Below are 20,956 nucleotides of genomic sequence, written 5' to 3' on the forward strand. Positions count from 1 at the left end.
AATCAGAGTTCCTTTCTATATATTGATTTGTATTTTTGACTTCCATATATTTAAACAGTTTGGTTTAACAGCACAACCTTCTTAAAACATCACAAGAAATCAATGCTGAAAACCCAGCACCAAACAAATAAAGATGTTAATGTCTGGTTCGACTTTGAAGAGTGACTGTGGAACAAGCATGGGATTCTGTATTTACTGGTCTTCAGTGATTTTCAGAGTAAATTTATTAAATTTATAATTCTTTTTCATTTCCACATTATTGGACTTCAGCACTCAGAGCAAGATTCACTAAAGGACTTAGGCTTCTGACACTTTAGGTGCCTAAATCCCAGAATCAGTCCCCAGTAGGATTCAGAAAACATGAAATTCATAAAACCATCACTCAGCTGCATCCTATGAGCACCTAAACTCTCTCAGTGCCTGAATTTTTGCAATAAAAGTTCCCTAAGCGTCTACGATTCTGAACTTGGCTCTGACACTTCCCAGGTGAGAGCCCTAGCCACAGGGCTATGGGATATTCTGATGTGAGGTTTCCAAAGTGTCTTCTATTGAAGCTGTTCCACTGTTGATAAATAATTTTAAGAAGTCATTGGAGCAGGGAAAGTGGGTCTTCCATGTCCCAGGTGAGTGCTCTAACCAACTGGCTACAAATTCATTCTCCTGCTTGCTCTCTCTGGACCAATGATGAACCTGTTTCACTGTGGAAAATGACAGAAACATTGGGCCAGAGAGAGAGCCCAAATTTCTTTATGACTCTAGTCCTCAGGAGAGTAAGGATATGTCTACACTTCAAGATGGGGGGGATGATTCCCAGCTTGAAGAGACATACCCACACTAGCTCTGATTGAGCTAGTGCTCTAAAAATAGAGAATAGCTGCCGCAGCATTGCAAGTGGCAGGAAGGGTTAGCCGTCTCGAGTACATGCCTGTGGTCTCAGACTGGCACATACTCAACATGTCCAGCCGCACTCACCCTACTGCAGCTTCACTTTGGCTCTCTTTGAGCTATCATGATAGAGTGAGTATGTTTCCTCACGTTGGTAATCACACCCCCAGATCGAAGTGTAGATATACCATCATCTCACTGAATGTCTATGAAACAAATGGCTTGTCTACACTGAACAGTAATGCACACTATGGGGGTATAATTTCTAAAGCTCACTCATGCGCGCTAAAGCTTCCCTAGTGGGTTTTAATGATTATATGCTAGGGAACATTTAGCGCACACCAGCAGGGTCAACACAGACCAATTGATGTGCAACACTTTAGTCCACTTCTGATGTTACACCCTTGTAAGGTGCATTACCCCACCATGTAGACAAGCTAAATCACTTCAGTTCTTTTTGAAAACATTACCAGGACGACTAATTTCCTTCTCTTGCATCATCACTGGTAAGATTCTGGAGGCCACTTTATGCCCTCAGTTGCCCCTGTGTATTCCCACAGAAGGCTAGTGAGATTACCACGTGTAACAGATGAAAGACATCATCTGAAGACAAAAGGGCAAATTCTACATTCTTTAGCACCAGTAATTAAATCCCGAGTAACTTCATTGAAGTCAATAAAGTGATTCCAGATTTACCCTAGTGTAACGCAGAGCAGATTTTAAAGACAAACACATGAGTAACCGAGACCAGAATTTGTATACAATGAGGCTGTATAGATAAAATTGATGACAGAATTTGGTCTGCAGAATATTTAATACGGGTAATAATGTTTGAGAGGAAGAACAATCCAGCTAGATTCTTGTAGCCTAACCTTAATTTGTATGAATGTCAGTTAGGGGGAAAATAAAACAAACACCATTGTTCTACTAGTAAACTGAGAAAATCTGGTAAAATGGGGTCTTCAGTGTCAGATTTTGCCACAGGGACCAAAAACCTCTGTGCGGCCCTGAGGAAGAGGTATTATGGGGGCAACAGCAAGAGTGCCCTATGCACCTGTGATCCTCATTGGTGGAATGTCTCCTAAGTGATCTTTACAAGCCAGTGCATGGCAGAGTAGCTCTCAGGTCTCATTAACTTGTGCTCAAGAGCAGTTTGGACCATGGCAATCCCAGATCCAAGAAAAACAGTTTTGCCTGCCAGTTTTGCCTGAGAAAGTATTTTTTGCCTTATTCCCCTCCTCAGTTGTATCTAGGTTTGCTCTGACAATAATAAAATAATAATAATAACAACAACAACAATAATTGAGGACAGAGCTCTCCATGAATAGAGCTGAGTGACATTTTTCAAATTTTACATTGGGAAAACCTTAATTAATATTGCATTCTATTTTCACAAAGTTTCTTCCTAATTTTTAAATCAACCAAAAAGCTTACTAGAATATCTCAGTTTTTCAGGGGGGAAATTGGGGAAAATGTTGTGACATTGTTTTTCTTGTTTCTTGTTTTTTTTCCCTTAATCAGTTCTACGTGTTTGGAATTATTTCTTTCAATGGAGAAAATATTTTTTAATTTTACATTTTTGTCCCTGTTTCTGGAAACAGTAAGTGTTAAAAATATAGCAGCAAGTATGTTTCTAAGGGGACTTTCAACTCAAAGGTCCAGAAGCAAAATCTACATGTACAAGAAAGCTACTGAAATGCAGTTTCAGGTACTTTACAGAAGAAGGAAACAGAACATTGGCCCAAAGCACACTGCACAGCAATGTGAGGTGGATGGGGAATTTTGGCCACAGACTTCAGTGGAAAACCTTCTCTTATGAAAACTGTGATAACATTTTTAATATCCCTGCTATATAGATGGACCATGATTTTTAGCATGTTACCTGAAAGGATGAACTGGACTCATCTAATACCATTTCAATCACACAATAACAACTCAATGAACTTGAAATTTGAGGGGAAAGTACACACACCAAAATCCAACCAACCAACCAAACAAAAAATAACCTGAATGATTTTGGTGATGGTTTTATATATCCAGCACCCCGAAAAGATTTATTATGTTATTAATTTCTATTGTGGCCATTACTCCCTCAGAAATTATTGAGCCAAGTCATTCTCTAAGAGCCAAAAACTCTGAGCTCGGGTCAGGAACCTAAGTTTTAACTTGCTTACTTTTTACAGATGGTTCTAATAGATGGGCCTGGGGCTTGTATCGTCAGAGAAAGAGAATACGGCTTGGCCAAAGACAGACAGGAAATCAATCAAGGGATCCTGAAAATACTGGGGCTTTTGTAAAGAAGACCAGTGTCTTAACACTGCTCCATTGAGTTCCCTTTTCCTTACCCATCATGCTGACGAGGATTCCACAGCAGCCACTGCTAAATAATTCTTACCCAAAGTGAATGGGTAAGAAACAAAATATACTGCCAACAGAATCAGCATTATCTTGCACTACTATATCCAAGTAGGTCTGAAGAGGGATAATGCTATGAAAACTGGCCATCTCCTGGACCCAGCACACCCAGCAAAAGCCCCTCTCCAACTATGAATGCTGATGCTGCAGAGTTGGACAGAGAAAATTGTTTGGGATCACTACGTAAGAGCTAGGTGGTATCATCATGATCATCCTCAAGAAAAGTATACTGCTGTTCTTCCATTGATAGCCCCCACCCCAGTAGCTTCCTTCTGTCAGTGGCATTTGAGATTATTGGAGCCTTAGGAAATAAAGATAGAAAAGAATAATTAATTTATTTCCACTAAGACACTATGAGAGCTTTATTTATCCTTATTAAGCAGAAATGTCTCAATGATAAAGTGAGCATTACACATTTAATTCTCATCTGAAAAGGAAACAAAGCAAGCTTTCTCTATTCCGTGATTTCAGATGAAGCAGTGAATGCTACTTGCAAATTTTACTTAACTGAAGAGGGGTTCAGTTACTTCATTCTATTATTTTTATCGGATAGCCCTAAGTAATATTCCTGTTAAAAATGATCTACACTGTAAACATCCATTTTAAGAGCTGAAACTGTATTACAGGAAACAATCAGACTTTTTACGACTTTTTCAACTACATTAACACTGATGTGTTAGTGGCCATTGTTTATACATATATTTATTGGTGACTTGAGTGTGCTTCCTGTTTATGAGGCAACAACTGTACACCAAGTTAAATAAACCCAGGCGGTAAATGTTATGAGGTTACAGTTATCACCTCATAAACAGGAAGCACAATGAAGTTGTTGGTACATTGCAATGTCTCACTTAGAAATTAAAATTTTCTTTTGCTATTAGCTGGGTAAAGTGAGAAGTTATTTATTAATTATTATTATTACTACTATTAGTAATAGTAGTAGTAGGTTATGGCCAGCAAGGAGTTGGTGCTTTATAGATAGGTATGACAATAAAGCCTCAGCACTGGAAAGCTTACAACCAAATATCTGACAAAGTTGTTTTTGTGTGAGAAAAATGATTTACTTCATTGATTTTTAATCGATAATTTTGCCCACTACAAATATATCTGGGTGTATATCAACTCTCAAATGGTCAGTGATTTCTGAAGGACAGTAGTCAGTCAGAATACAAAGGTTTGCACAAGAGTATACTTTTAGAAAACTAACTCTCTAGCTGTGGGTTAGTCAGTGCCCATTATTCCTGTAACTCTGGTTCAGTACAGATTTAGATTGGGAAGAAAACAATAATGGTGATATTCAGCCTGCATGTAGAAACCTAACATAGATGAATATGCATGCACTGAAAAATTTAACAATGTTGACATTTAAATTGTTATCTGTATGCTGCAGCATAACAAGTTATTTAAATGATGGGGCAGATCCTGCTTTTCAGAACTATTGCTTTGATCTGACTCTTCTGTAGGTTCAAGCAAGGCAGCACTGGATCTGTTTACATTTTCTTTGCAACTAAAGAGTGAACTCTTTTTGTGAAACTAATAGCGAGCCCCAAGAAGTGCCATTTTTGAATGCCACCAAAGGCCAACTCAGGTCAACTACTAACATCTGTATTAAAAAAAAATCACTATTTTGCACATATTAAAATGATGGCAAAACTATTTAAGTCAGGAATATTATTAAACATTTTTCATCCTTGAACTAGTATGCAGAAGAAATCTGAAGAGTGTTTTTTAAAGACACGTGGCATTTCACTACCCACTATTAATTTGGATAACCGCAAATGTAGAAAAAGTAGCTATCATGTAGCTCACTGCAGTGGATACTTTAAATAAAAATGTGACCATTCTTAATGTTTCATATTTAACGTGACACAAATGACGTAGGTGACATGATCTTGTATCAAGCTGTGTTATGACACAACAAAAATGATTTTTTCCATAACCTACATTCATCTCCCTGACTATTGCTTTTTATAACATATAAAGACACAATTAACATCTTTTGTTAATATACAATAAAGCTACTAAGGAAAAACTAGACAGTGATAGGTTTGCGCTGGGGAAAAAACATATTTGTGGACTTTAATGATAATTCATTATCTAGTTCTGATTTTATATTATATTGTTCCATACCCAGCATGAGGATCTAAAGATAGATCTCTAGGAAACTTAATCCTTTTTTTCACAAGAACAGTGGGGTATAAGCCATTGAGTTTTGATACTTCGATAATCCTTTTCTCTGCATCAGACCAATAGAGATTCTTTCCAATCCAGTCGACAGCTAATGCACTGGGAACAGCTGTGTTATGTACTACCTAGAGGAATTAAGATGCAAAAAGTTAATCATTTAAATACTTAGAAAAATTAACAAGCAAACTCATTTGTCTATGTTTCAAAATGTTTAAGAGAAGAATACAGGATCCACTGTGAAGCTCTGTGGAAAAAAGTTATACAAGATTAATAAAAAAGTCTGATATTTCTTAAAAAGTAGATTTATTTAACAAAGATGATGGAATGTAATTTCTGTCACAGAGAAAGAATGGGGAATCCCAAACAGCAACTGCAGATTGAACCTGGAACTGCACTGGCTTGTATTCTGGTATTTTTATTTTTTTTATTTAGTTTTTGGGGACATTTTTTGTTTTGTTTTTGTCAAATCTTACTCGTCATTCAAAAAATGTTCCTTTTTGAATAAACTTGTTTTTAAAAATTTCCCATCATTATGGAACACTGAAAAGAGAAGGATTTTCCACTCTCAGGATAGCTGTTTCTTGGCAACACCTCTTTCCCCCCTCGCCCCCTCAGGACTACAGTGGGACATGTCCCTCTTCAATGTGACAGCGATGCCAATACTTCAAGGCACGCATGCATAAAAGTACACACTTCTTGCAAAGAGGTGGAAATGTCCTAATGGTAAGTAAGGTGCCTTGCAATATCAGGCAGTTCCCAAATAATTTAATTGTCTGAAATTAGGAGGTAGAACTAGAAGCTTTTTAACAAGTTAGGACTGCTGGATTATATGCAAACTACCAGGAAGGAATTTTGAGGGCAGAAGTAATTGAGTATCCCAGTAAACTAGTTTATGGTCCATTGACTAATGATGGGTTGACCTTAAAAGATGTGATTCTTTGGATGCTTCTGTGGGACTTAACCAAATATATGTAAAGCACATTTGGACTACAGATCTCAACACAGGATTTTTTTTTAAAAGGCCTTCTTGCACTATTTGCTTTTGGTTGGCTTGACATACTGTGCTCCAGGTCCTCACACCCACAGATGTGATGCCAAAAGAATGATGAAGCTTACAAAGCCAACTCAGGATTCTCCTGGAAGCACAAAGACGGTGTTGCTTTCTTTACACTGCCCCTTCGCAGTTCCTGGAGTTGGGGTCACTAGAACTGTGAAAGGGGAACAGGGCATAGCTAGTGTGCTCCTGCTTGGAGTAATGGTACTTTGGGGCCCTTGCATCCAGGACAACACAGAGTAGCCATGTGTGTCCTTTTAAGTTGTGCCAGTGGCTAAAATGGCCCCCAGCCAGCCCTAGGATAGTGGAGTTTCAAAAAAGCTTACCATCTCTGATCTTGCCTCCCAAAACTATATTGAACAGAGCTCTGCCACAGCCTGAAATTGAACCCTACAGATGAAACTCAACTCAGTTTAGAGGGTCTGCACAACAACCTATGTACCACTGAATCTCTTCATGTAGGGCTTAAGTTGTGCAGAGAATATGCTGCTAGTCTTCTGTGCCCTGAACAACCCCTCTCCTAATATTTCATATTTTATCTAAGCTTCAAAATTCCACCCATTTAAGTCTATAAAACTAGAACATAATTGAAACAATGTAATGAAGAACCATTCTATTTCTCCATCCCTGAAAACGGCTGAGCCCTTTTAAACACTGTGCAGTGTGATCATTCAAATATTTTAGCTTATCTTCAAGCCTTTGTTCTAGTCACTGAAGTAGCACTTGTAAATGCTTTTGCCCCAGAATCTAAAATCAACATGCAAATCTGAAGCACATAGTAAACTATCTTTCTAATTGTATATAACATTCGTGGCAATTGAAGACTTCCCCTCCAATGTTAACTGTTGATATAGGCTGCAAGATAATCTACTTCAACGATTACTATGGATATGTTCAACAAATATTAGGAGACACAAGGCGGGTGAGGTAATATCCTTTCTTAGACCAAATGTTATTGGTGAAAGAGACAAGACTCAGGGCTCCACAGAGAGCTTGTCTCTCATCAGCAGAAGTTGGTCCAATAAAAAATATTGCCCACATTGTCTCTCTCTCATATACTGGACCCAACATGGATACAACAGCACTGCATTTATTTATTGCTTGACAAGATCACCTTTAAATTGTCTTGTTTTGGATACCGAATTTTATTCATATGGACAAAGGGATAGAACATTTTTATTTCCTAATGCCTGAACATTCCCAACCTTATAGTTCACAACCTTCCAAACCTTTACATGGGGCACTCAACAATTTTATGAGAACTGGATCATTCCAGAAACCCTCTTACAATTTACAGTGATTTAGTCACCCTATCTGAAAGCAGTGACCCAAATGATTTGATTCTTTTCTACTATTGGCCCTTGCTCTCAAAGGATATTGAAATTGCTCCTTCAGAGTTATTTCAGTAACTGAGGTAAATGTATGTGATATTTTTATAAAAAATAAAAAAAAGAAATGTGAATTTTACATTAATATCTTTGATTTTAGAGTATTTTTTTTCCATTTCAAGAAAAAAATTTTACTTGAATCTCACATAATATATAGAAATGTATATGCTTTTATGTTTAAACCCATTTCTTTGAAAAGTTACTCACCGGTACAGTAAGTGGAGTTCTTCACATTGATTGTATATATATAGTCCACTAATATGCCCTGAGTGCTCTTGTACTCTTCAAGAAGGAAATAGACAACAGAGAGGCTTAACTGCTGTCTCTTCCACAGTTCCTTCTCTTCCACAGAATCACAGAAATGTAGGGCTGGAAGGGACCTCGAGAGGTCATCTAGTCTAGTCTCCAGGCTTGGATCAAATAAATCTAGATGATCCCTGTTAGGTGTTTGGGTCACTTGTTCTTAAAAATCTCCAATGACAGGGATTCCACAACCTGTGTTGGAAGCCTATCCCAGTGCTTAAACATACTCATCATTAGAAAGCTACTCCTAATATCTAACTTAAATCCCCTTATTACAGATGAAGTTGAAAACTACTTGTCCTACCTTCAGTTGACATGGAGAACAAGTGACTATCTTTCTCTTTATCACAACCCATACTGTATTTGAAGACTATTGTTAGGTCCCTGCTCAGTCTTCCTTTCTCAAGACTATACATGCAGTTTTTTTTAACCTTTCTTCGTAGGTCAGATGTTCTAAAGCTTTTATCATTCTTGTGCTCTCCTCTGGACTCTCTTCAATTTGTTCACATCTTTCCTGAACTATGGCATTCAGAATTGGATACAGTACTCCAACTGAAGCCTCACAAGTGTTGAGTAAAGCACAACAATTAATTCCTATGCCTTACACACAATATTCCTGTTAATACATTGCAGAATGATATTAGCCTTTATTGAAGCTGTATCACATTGTTGACTTATATTCTATTTATGATTAACTTAACCCCCAGATCCTTTTAGCACTACTACCACCTGTAGCTTTGTATTTAATTTTTCCTTCCCAAGTGTAGTACTTTGCACTTACCTTCACTGAATTTCATCTTGCTGATTTCAGACCAATTCTCTAATTTGTCAAGGTAATTGTAAATTCTAATCCTGTCCTCCAAAGTGCTTGCACCTCTTCCCAGCATCATGTCATCTACAAACTGTATAGGCATACTCTCTACTTCATTATCCAACTTGTTAATGAAAATATCGAATAGTACTGGACGAGGACAGACCCCTTTGGGACCTCACTATATACTTCCTCAATAGTGAACTACTGATAACTACTCTTTGAGCATGATCTTTAAACCAGTTATGCACCCACCATATCATAATTTCATCATTTCCCTAGTTTGCTTGTGAGAATATCATGTGAGACTTTGTCAAAAGCCTTACTAAACTCAAGGTACATCACATCTACAGCTTACCTCTATCCACTATGCCAGTAACTCTGTCAAAAACATAGGACTCCCCAGCCAAGTGGAAGGCAGGCAGTTCATGGAATATATATATATACACACATACACACACACACAAACAGGTAGTATACAGGTAAGTAATTTTTCTTTCTTCTTCCAGTGCTTGTCAATAGATTGATCAATTGATCTAGATTCATTCCACTCTTGGTAACTCACAAGCAATGATCTGATCTAAGGAAGTGAGTGCTAAGAGTCTACCTAAAGAGAGACTGTATACAGCTCTACCCAAAAGAGTATCTGATATCAGTGCTTCTATGATGGAATAGTGCTTCATAAAAGTATGAACTCCCCTAAGTGGCCACCTTACAGATGTTTATAACTGGAATATTTCACAGGGGTACTGCACTGTCTGTCTGAGCCCTAGTAGAATGAGCCATAACCTGATCTGGGGGTTCTAGACTAGCTATATCATAACAGGCCTTAATACAACCCATAATCTAAATTTACATAGTTTTAAGGTTGAAATTTGATAACCCTTCATTCTCTCAGCAATTGCTGTAAACAATCCTGGGAAAGTTCAGAAAGGGGTTTAGTTCTTTGCAAATAAAAGGCAAATAAAATAGGTACATATATCATTTGATTCAAGTGGAAGCCCATGACCACCTTTGAGTGGAATGGATCTCAGAGATATTTTATCTGGATGAAAAACTGAATATGGTATGTCAGCCATGAGGGCTTGACATTCTCCAGTTCTTGTGGCTGAAATGACTGTGATCAAAAACCATCAAGTGATGCAGCAAGGAAAAGGTTGCTATAGGTTCAAAAGAAGAGCAGACAGAAGTACAATGAAGTCCCATGGCGGAGGTGGCTCCTTAATTGGTGGACAGACACTAGTAAGTCCCTCAAAAATCGGTTACATTAGGATGTTAAAAAGTAGAACATCTTTTGATGGCTAGATGATGTATGATGTGCACAGTTAGCAGCTAAGTGAACCCTAACCGAACCCTAAGTTTGTCCAACAGTAGAAAAGACGCCACTAATGAATACATTTTGAACGTTTGTGGAACACAATGGCTCTAGGAACAACATCCATCCAGTAGCCGGGTGAGGTTGAGAGATTGAAGTACTCTGCCTTTGTCTTGCATTAATAAGGCTAGTAGAAGTAGTAAGGCCCTTGAGGGATGAACTGACAGCAAAATCAATTCCAGGTACCAGTAATATCTTTGGCGGGTACGAGAAATTAAAATGACGGAGGCCACATACTGCCTGATCTTTTTAGCACTCTGGAGATTAAGGGAATTAGACGGTACATATAGAGCAGACCTATTGACCAGGAAGTTACAAATGCATCTGGAAGAGATCCTAGGTTCTGTCATCTCCCTGAATAGACGTTCCAACATGCTGATTTTGTCTGTTACAAAGAAGTCTATTGATGGGTAACCCAATTCCTTAAATATATTCTGTACAACAGAGTCCTTTACTTCCCATTCACAGTAGACGAAAGAAGCAAGCTCATCTTTTCAGCTAAAATGTTCTCTTGGTGAATCATAGTGAGGGATAGCTGATGATGGATACACCAATTCCATATTTGAATTGCCTCCTGACACAACAGGAATGATCTTGCCCGTCACTGCCTATTTATATAGAACATACAGCTGTGTTGTCTGTCATGATTTGAACTAAATTGACTCTGCATACAGGGAAGGACTGCAATACAGGCTCTGTGAACAAGACTGATTCCATTTCCAATGCCTAGCAGTCTGATGTAACTGAAGCCCATACATTCTTCGAAGAAGTTTACTTAATTTCTGAAGGAACGGATGCCAGGGTCTAGATCTTGAAAAATGATATCGCTACTTTTGACCTACCCATCAAAATGGTTGTTTCACAGCCAATGTAGTCTGATGTGTAAAGGATGCTGAGAAGGTCTCTTCTTTTGAAAACTATGCCTCTTTCTTGGAGGCTCTGCAACTCTTTGAACCGAGCGCAGATCTCTGTCTTGAATAAGTATGAAGCCTACTCTGTTCTCTTTTAGGGCCAGATATGAATACTCCAAGAGATCACAATGTGGCCTATGATTCCTTCAGATGTGAAAGACATCATCAGTTTTCAAGCTAAAAAGGTCCAGACTCTCAAAAGGTAGTTCTTCACCCACTGACTGAACTGCGTGTCGAAACCCCGATGTTTAAAGCCAGAACGCCCTTCTCATGACTACCAATGTGGCCAGAAATCTAAAAGTGGAGTCAATCACTTCAAGAGACTTTTGGATAGATGTTCTCATGATTAGTTCTCTTCTAAATTAAAGTTGACAAATCCTCTCTCTTCTTTGGAAGTAGTTTGTCAACAAAAGCAGAAAACTTGTCATAGTTCATAAACTCAGAACAGGCCAGTAGGATCCAATAGTTTGAAATCATTGAAGGATAAGTTTTGCAGTCAAATAAATCTAGACACTTTTTCTTCGTATTCTTTTGAAGTCATTTTTTGTTGCTCTTTTAATTTCTCAATAGCTGCAACAACTACTAAGCAGCCCAGTATCATGTGTGTATAGATAAATTCGACTCCTGCAGATGGGGCATAATATTTCTTGTTTGATATCTTTGATGTAGGGACTGGAGCAGTCTGTATCTTCCATAAATTCCTGGCAGGTACATGGCAGTTCCATTCCTGGCAGGTCCACGAGAACCGGGGAAGTTACCATCCCTTGCATAGCTGACTGAAATGTATAGATAAGTTTATGTGAGGATTTTTGAACCTCTTCAAGGAGAATATCTAAAGACTGCCACATTTCTTGATCAAATCTTGAAAATATTTTAAATAACCCATGTGAGATGGGGTTGAGGAAACCACTGCCACCTTTGGGCATGAGAATGAAATGGTTCTTAACATTCCTCAAACTGCAGACATGGTGGACCCTCTTCAGAAGCTTCCCCAGAATGGATGAGCTTTTATGGAGTCAACAACAGAGATATAGATTGAGAGGCTGTAGCTGAAGATTTTCCCCTCAAGGTTGGTACAGAAGTTGACTTTCTGGTCTGTATGTACAGCATGTGTTCCAAAAGGGACCATGCTTGGATATTACAAGGTAGCAGCGCAAAGGCCACAGGTAGCTACCAAGGTATATGAGGTATCTGTAATATCTGGACTAGGAAGAATCCCTAGACTCTCTTGCTCATCAACAAAGATCACATGAAGGTGTCTTAGGAGACTATATAGGAGACCCTTATCTTCTTCTCTGTGATTTAGGCTATGTCTACACTACACACCACTGGTGGCGGCACGTAGGATATGTGTAGCTAAATGCTGCAGTGAAAAGGAGGCTGGGGGAGACAGTTGGGAAAAGCTTCAGCAGCTCCCCATTGCTGGAGCCTTTCACTGAGGTGAGCAAAGACTCTGACAGGGGGCAGGCAGTAGGGAAAGGCTGAGCCTTTCCCAGCTTCCTCCCCCTGCCAGAGCCTTTCCCTGAAGAGGAGAAAGGCTCCAACAGATGAGAGTTGGCACAGCCTTTCCCCTCTGCAGGAGTCTTTCCCTCTGACAGCAGTGGGGCTGGCAGAGCCTTTCCTTGCTGGCTCCCCACTGCTGGAGTCTTTCCCTGTATCAGGGGAAGGCTCCAGCTGTGGAGAAGCAGCAGGACACAACACTGCTAAAAACAGTGTGTCAACAGGAGGCACGGCTTGGGCAAGTAGAGAACATATAGGTACATAGTTACATCCTTCAGGTGTGTCTTTACTCACCTAAGTCATCCCTCACTGGCTACACTGCTATTTATACTCATGCTAAGGGGAGTAGTGGGTATGTATTCTACATGCCGCCAAAATAAGTGTGCAGAGTGTGCATACCTTCAGCTGAAGACAAAAGAGTGTAGTTCACATGCAAAGGGTTGGGAGAGGGGCTGACAAAGCTAGAGTACTAGGCTGCACAGAAAGTCTATAGACAGTCAGACCTTGGGAAACCCCCAGTAGCAAAGATATTGCAGCACCTGGTACTGATGATCTTATGTTCAGAGCTGGAGATAACACCGGTTTTCTCCAAAACAAATCTCCTGGTTCCACATATTTAACTGTTACCAAAGAGAGTGGCAACACAAGCATCACAGCTAGAGGGGAGAATAAAGGTGTGGAGAGTGCCAATGTTGATGCCAAGGATTTACTCGGTACTGAAAGAAGTGGCAAAACCACTGCAACATTGATGCTACGGTAACCACTGTAGCAAGCACTGAAACAGTCTGTACCAATGTATCAGTCAATTTAGTGTTGGGATGTGGTACCAAAGCCTCAGTACAGAGATCCTTCAGACTTTCTACAGTAGTCATACTTGGCCATGGAATCTCCTTAGAATGGAAGCACTTGAGGACTTAGATCTCTTCTTCGTGAAGTTTTTTGTAGGAAATCTACTACTCACTTTCCCTGAGGAGCAGTGCTCTGTTTCTCAGAGACCTTGTTCATCCTACCAGAGAAACTGTTCAGGGCACTTCTGGAAAGAGGAGAAGGTTGTCGGGGGGGTCAGAAACACTGGGTCTCACACCCATCTCCTGGAGCAGTAAAGAAGAAACATCTGCAAGTGTGCTACTCTGGCTTCTAAAGTCCTTTTTGAGAAGGACTTGCAGATGGTACTTCTGCTATTCTATTGTATTCTGTGTAGCTTTTTATGCTGTGCTTGCCACTGTAGTATCTAAACACCTTCCAGAAGTACTTTAAGCAACATGATTACACATCTGTTACATGTTGTTTGTTCTGTAATCTTCACTTTGGGGGAAAAGCACTTGCAGAGGAGTGTCTTGTTCTGGTAGGGTTTGGTTTTTTTTTTTTTTTGTTTCTTTTTTGTTAGGAACATGAGACTGCCCAAAACAAAAAAGGGAGAAGGGGCAATGCTGAAATCCCAGAGAGTTGGGGTTACATACCCTAAAGTTCTGGTACCTGGACAAAAATATCTACCAGAATAAAAAACTAAAATTTTCCAAAGATATGCCAACAGGCAACTAATCCGACAGCTAACTAACTAACTCTAGATTTAAAAACAACCAATATATACTAGAAACAAGGAAAGCTAGCTAAAGTAAGTGCAAAAAGACATGGACATTAGGTAGCTCTGTTCTGTAGCCAAGGGTGATGAGACTGGCAGAGAACACTGCAGCAGAGGAACCTGAGAATCCAAATGCCTCGATGTTTCTGTGATGGGGCATATGCCCCACACAAGCCCATAAAGAGTTAATAGAACCCTAGGGAGGCTGCGCAACAGGTAGCCAATTGGAGAGGACCCTAGGGAGGATGTGCAGGAGACGGCCAGTTGGAGAGGGCTATGAGGAGCAGCCAATCGGGGCCGGGCTGGCCCATATAAGAAGGGCTGCAAAGCAGGGTCAGTCACTCTCTGGAGCTTGAGGAGAACTGGCTGCTTGTGGGTGGAAGGCAACTAGTACCTTGGACAGAGCAGTGCTTGGCAGGATCAGGGGAGCAAGAGCAAGCTCCTGGCTGACTGCTGGCATGCTGCAGCCCTGAGATAAGGGCAGAGAAGGTGCTGGGGCTGTGGGAAAGTGACCCAGGGAAGTACACTGTGAGGTTGGAGGGGATGCAACATGTGGCTGCAGTCTATAGGGTCCCTGGGCTGAGACCCAGAATAGCGGGTGGGTCTGGGTTCCCCTCTTTCCCTCAATTGCCACTGAGGAAGTGGCTGGACAGGGGACTATGGTTGCCCTGGAATTGGGGAGAACAGAGTGTGACACAGCTGGAGGGCTGTGTCCTGAAGAGGATGCTGTGTTCTTTGGGATAACACACTTCCTGGAGCAGATGTGATGGTGGCAAGAAGTCACCAGATGAGAGCGCACTAGCAAACTAAACTAATTCCCAGGACAGCCAGCAGGAGGTGCCACAGAGGTGAGCTGAATCTCATCACAGTGTCACTGATTCCCAGGACAGGACAGACTCAGAGAGACTGTGAGTATAAAAAAAACTATTCACTAGTTTCCCCAAATTAAGAAAAATAAATGGTTTAAATGAACAAAGATGAGTAATAGCTGAAACACTGAACTTGCTCTTCTGCCAGAGACAGAACTTTTACTGTGCAGAAGCAAGGACATGATCTTGCTCTGGATTTTCCATAGCAGTTACATTAAATTAACTCCAGCATTGCTGCAGACTAGGCACAGACTAGCACATAAATCACAAATTATGGAAGAAGTTATACTCCAGATTGCTAGATCAGTGTACACTGTTTCTTGACTTACATCTGTTAACGGATCAATTTATACACAATATAAGTCTTATACCGAACCACCTTTTAAGTCACATAGCATTTGGCTCAGGGACACAATTCTTTTGATTAGTTCTGGATTAATTATTGCATTTCTAGTCTAGAAATTTTTATTACATTGCAGAGGTCACAGTTCTCAGGTTTAATGAGGTGCATGTTAGCTGAGAAACAGAAATGGATCTTGGACTTCTATTATGAAAAAGAAACATTAATCACATTTTAGGGATTTAATAAAGACCAGACACAGTATTTTTTCTATCTGATCTTAACTTTATTTATTAATACTTCCCTAATTCTTGTAATGATATTATTATTAGTTCCCAATTACCTTTATGTTACTTCCATTCAAAGACATTCTGTTTATTCTGCTGCCATTTGGTCTGCTGGAATCAATCCAATAGATGAACTCCTCTCTATAATCAAAGTCTATTGCAATCACATTGTTTAGCCCCTAAAAAGGAAAAGAATCAGGTCCACTTTTTCACATATGTTTGAATACAAAATATTTGATGGTATTCAAAATATAAAGTAACCACTGCATTTATTATTATTCATATCAAAAGATATATTATACTTACTGTATATTTATGTAGTACTTATGCATTTTAGGTTTTCATATTTTATTTGTAAACATAATCAGAATAGTAAACAAAACTGGGAACAATAGCAAACTATGGTACAAAGAGCTAGAAGTCTCCAGCTGAGACAGGCTTTATTGCTTGAATGCATGCAAGGTGTTTTACAGCTGCCAATAACTTTGTTATCTTGAATTTGATGAGATGGGAAAAGGAGAGCAGTGGTATGCTGGCTGAAGTTGATTGAGTTCTCTCTAGTAGATATACAAGACCACAATTAGCACTCACTGGTCATTTGGAATTTTCTTGCAAAATGGTGAATTTTGCTATTTTGGAGAGTGGAAACTTGTATGATTTTTTTTTTTTTTGCTATATTTGTGGCCTTCATTGCCTGGTTTGGTTTTGAACTGCCTGGTTTTGGTTAGGTTCTGAACAGCCTTGAGAAGGGCTAGTTGAAGTCTGATCCCAATTAGTGTCATAATCTGGAGTGATTTCTGTGGCAAGAAAAGTAAAGGAGTTTGGTTTCTTGCATTTGGTCTCTTATCTTCTGCTTAGTCTTTCTGAGCTTTATTTAAGACCGACTACCAGTCTTTGAAAGAGAACAACAATCAGAGCTTGTTTGATTTGAGTGTCCTATGTCCAGGAATGGAGACATAATAACCTTCTTCTTACCAAATGGTGAGGAAGGCTGATGACACAGAAATTAAGTCAAAGACTATGTCAAAGATGAAACATATTATGAGAAATGCTTTCCTATGCACTCAGCCAAAGCAAAGGGCTCCCTAACAGCCAGATGCTATCATGATAGGTATACATAAAATAGGTTAGGCCAGTGTTCCCAAACTTGTTCCGCCGCTTGTGCAGGGAAAGCCCCTGGAGGGCCAGGCCAGTTTGTTTACCTGCCACGTCCGCCAATGGGAGCCGCTGGAAGCGGCGCGGGCCGAGGGACGTACTGTAAACAAACCGGCCCGGCCCTCCAGGGGCTTTCCCTGCACAAGCGGTGGAACAAGTTTGGGAACCACTGGGTTAGGCAAACAAACAAACATTGCATAGACTCTTCTACTGAAAGTCCCATTATGATAGCAATGATTGATGGGGGAAGATTACATGACCATAGCGTAGCTATGCTAGGAGTTTTGGAAGCTATGTATAGCATACCAATAGGAAAGCATCATTACACCAATCAAATTGTGGTCCTGGGTGGCAGATGAGGGAGAGACTTTTCATGCTCATATTCCCTAATCAACCAAGGTTCCTACCTTTCTAGATGAGAGAGGTCTTAACTGAGCTCTAGAAGCAATATTTAAGAAAGCGACCAAGAAGCAGAAGGGGCAGAGCCCTCCTGTGGTTTGAGACTCGGAAAGTCTTGCCTTATAATCAAACCATAACCTCCTAATATTCTGATGTGTCACATTGATGGGGCCACAATTATCTTCAGATTTTAGAAGGATGAATCCATATTGTGTTGGGTCAGAGGAAGGCAGAGCACTACTGCAGTGAAGGATGGTGGGAAAAATGAATTAACTTTTCTCAAAGAAACCATCTGTAGTGTTGGGCACTTAACAGTCCACTAGGCATGAACTGAAGAAGTTCAGGAGTGGAAGAGAGGTAACCATTGCAAAAAGCTGCCTATTGTCTGAACCATAAACACTGAGCAATCACTCGATGAAAAAAAGTTACACCCATAGCTTTAATGGTTGTTGTCCAATATGCCTATCCTCTTGTGAGGATCCTACAAAGTCATTTCCTTTAAAGTTTTTTTTTTTGTTTTTTTTGTTTTGTGGGCAATTCCTCCCAGTATCTGACAAAGTGTCCAAGGTCCTCCCTCCACCTTGGAATTCCACTAGTGATGGAGGGAGTGTAGATGTGGATTGGAATCCTGAAACATAGTCACTGCGCCTGTTCGAGCATCTGTATTGTGAGAATTGGGAAATATTTGTATTTTTACAAGTATCATGTGTTGCTGTGCACAGTTTTTACAAGTACCATGCCTGAGTGCACAGTTAGATCAAAAAAAGGGTTTGTTATTAAAGAAACCACTCGGGACAGCTGAAACAATGGCCTAAATAAGGAACATTCTCTCAAACAATAGCCAGATTAATAGCTGGGAAGAGGGACTCCTCAGTCACACCATGAGGAAGCGCTGTTGGGTTAAGAGAGAGATCAAAATCCACTGATCTATTAAAAGGTGCCCCTGGCAGAAAGGTAGGGGAGAAGTGGTCAGCTCAACTGGCCATTACCATTACCTTTGAAAATTCGTGGCGATCAGAGGAGGTCCTGGACAATAGGAAAAAGGCAAATATAGTGCTCACATTTAAAAAAGGGAAGAAAGAGAACCCAGGGAACTACAGACTGGTCAGCTCACTTCAGTCCCCAGCAAAATCATGGAGTAGGTCCTCAAGGAATCAATTTTGAAGCACTTGGAGGAGATGAAGGTGATCAGGAACAGTCAACATGGATTCACCAAGGGCAAGCATGCCTGGCCAACCTGATTGCCTTCTATGATGAGATAACTGGCTCTGTGGATATGGGGAAAGCAGTGGATATGATATATTGACTTTAGCAAAGCTTTTGATACAGTCTCCCACAGTATTCTTGCCAGCAAGTTAAAGATGTATGGATTGCATGAATGAACTACAAGGTGGATAGAAAGCTGGCTAGATTGTCGGGCTCAATGGATAGTGATCAACAGCTTGATGTCTAGTTGGCAGCCAGTATCAAGCGGAGTGCCCCAGGGATCAGTCCTGGGGCTGGTTTTGTTCAATATCTGTGTTAATGATTTGGATGATGGGATGAATTGCACCCTCAGCAAGTTCTCAGATGACACTAAGCTGGGGGGAGACGTAGATATGCTGGAGGGTAGGGATAGGATCCAGGGTGACCTAGACAAATTGGAGGATTGGGCCAAAAGAAATCTGTTGAGGTTCAACAAGGACAAGTGCAGAATCCTGCACTTAGGAAGGAAGAATCCCATGCACCACTACAGGCTGGGGACTGACTGGCTAAGCAGCAGTTCTGCAGGAAAGGACCTGAGGATTACAGTGGTCGAGAAGCTGGATATGAGTCAGCAGTATGCCCTTGTTGCCAGGAAGGCCAATGGCATATTGGGCTGTATTAGTAGGAGCGTTGCCAGCAGATGGAGGGAAGTGATTATTCCCCTCTATTTGGCATAGGTGAGGCCACACCTGGAGTATTGTGGCCAGTTTTGGTCTCCCCACTACAGAAGGGATGTGGACAAATTGGAGAGAGTCCAGTGGAGGGCAACAAAAATGATTATGGGGCTGGTGTACATGACTTATGAGGAAAGGCTGAGAGAAATGGGGTTATTTAGTCTGCAGAAGAGAAGAGTGAGGGGGGATTTGATAGCAGCCTTCAACTACCTGAAAGGGGGTTCCAAAGAGGATGGAGCTAGGCTGTTCTCAGTGATGGCAGATGGCAGAACAAGAAGCAATGGTCTCAAGCTGCAGTGGGGGAAGTCTTGATTGGATCTTAGGAAACACTATTTCACTAGGTAGGGTGGTGAAGCACTGGAATGGGTTACCTAGGGAGGTGGTACAATCTCCATCCTTCGAGGTTTTTAAGGCCCAGCTTGACAAAGGCCTGGCTGGGATGATTTAGTTGGTGTTGGTCCTGCTTTGATCAGGGGATTGGACTAGATGACCTCCTGAGGTCTCTTCCAACCCTAATATTCTTTGATTCTATGAACTGGTAGATGTCACAGGGAGAAACAGAAAGAGCATGCTTCAGGGTGACCCAGAGAGAGACTGATTAAGAGTCAGGGTCTGCATCAAGCAGGTTACAACAGGACAATGAGGGAACCTCAGGCTAAAGCAAGTCCACCTACAGATCTGCGGGGAATGCCAGTCCTGGGTAAGACAATATGCATATGGAACTATGTTATTTTAAATACACATTTTGTTTCAGAGAACATGCCTCTGTGTTACTGTATAATATCACTGTTCACGGGCTCCTTAAAGAAAACTTGCAGATACTAATTCAATTAGGGCTGCTAGGTATCACGGTGGGGTGCAATCTAGAGAAAACTGTCAGGGAGTGGTTGGTGTGTGGTGCCGCATCCCAAGGAGAAGTGGAAGCACGATCCTGCCACTTGAAAGGGGTGCTCTCAGGGGACTGGAAAAGGGGTATCAGCAACAGCAGCCTGTGCAGAGACTGTGAAATATATCATGACTTCAACATCTGAAAGGCTTGCTTCTCTCTTTGTTGGTGAGATTCATTTCTTCAGAGGGAATACCGCTGCTGGTATTGTGATCACTTTTGAGATGGACTAACAGCTGAGAAAGCACCAATTCATTTTTCTCAAAGTTCACCAGAAATTCTGATGGGCTACCAGCTAAACCAAGTCTCAAAGTATAACTATTGCTTCTTGTGGAGATCATGCAAGGACTAGTCAATCATCCACGTATGGCAGACCAGAAATCTGAGTATGAACAGATGCAACTACCACAGATAGGATCTGAAATGAGACTGAAGTATAAAGTGGCACATTGGAAATGCTCCTAACCATGAATAAATCACAGATATTTTTAATGGTCATTTTACACACAATTGATTACCTGCTCTAACCATGGGTAAAAGTTGTCTTTTAATGGTGACCACTGTATGATTGAATAAAACCTCAGCAATCTTAAACTAAACATCCAAACAAATGGGTTTGAGAAAGTGCAAGCTGCTCTGAAATTTTCTCTGAAATGCTGAATAAGAAGGTCTCTTCCACTTAACATGGGA

The 20,956-nt window shown here is 40.5% G+C and overlaps 1 protein-coding gene across 1 annotated transcript in view; it reads right to left on the reverse strand.

The window, feature by feature from the left end:
• The window catches only part of LRP1B (LDL receptor related protein 1B), a 1,054,628-nt gene that overhangs the window by 209,950 nt on the left and 823,722 nt on the right, over window positions 1–20,956 (reverse strand). The window contains exons 58-59 of the mRNA XM_077830376.1: window positions 15,964–16,086; window positions 5,431–5,612 (exon numbers count right to left, since the gene is read on the reverse strand). Of these exons, the coding sequence (XP_077686502.1) occupies window positions 5,431–5,612; window positions 15,964–16,086 (305 nt within the window). The remainder of the gene's footprint in view (window positions 1–5,430; window positions 5,613–15,963; window positions 16,087–20,956) is intronic.

The sequence above is a fragment of the Eretmochelys imbricata genome, chromosome 11 (assembly GCF_965152235.1).
Source record: "Eretmochelys imbricata isolate rEreImb1 chromosome 11, rEreImb1.hap1, whole genome shotgun sequence".
NCBI lineage: Eukaryota > Metazoa > Chordata > Testudines > Cheloniidae > Eretmochelys > Eretmochelys imbricata.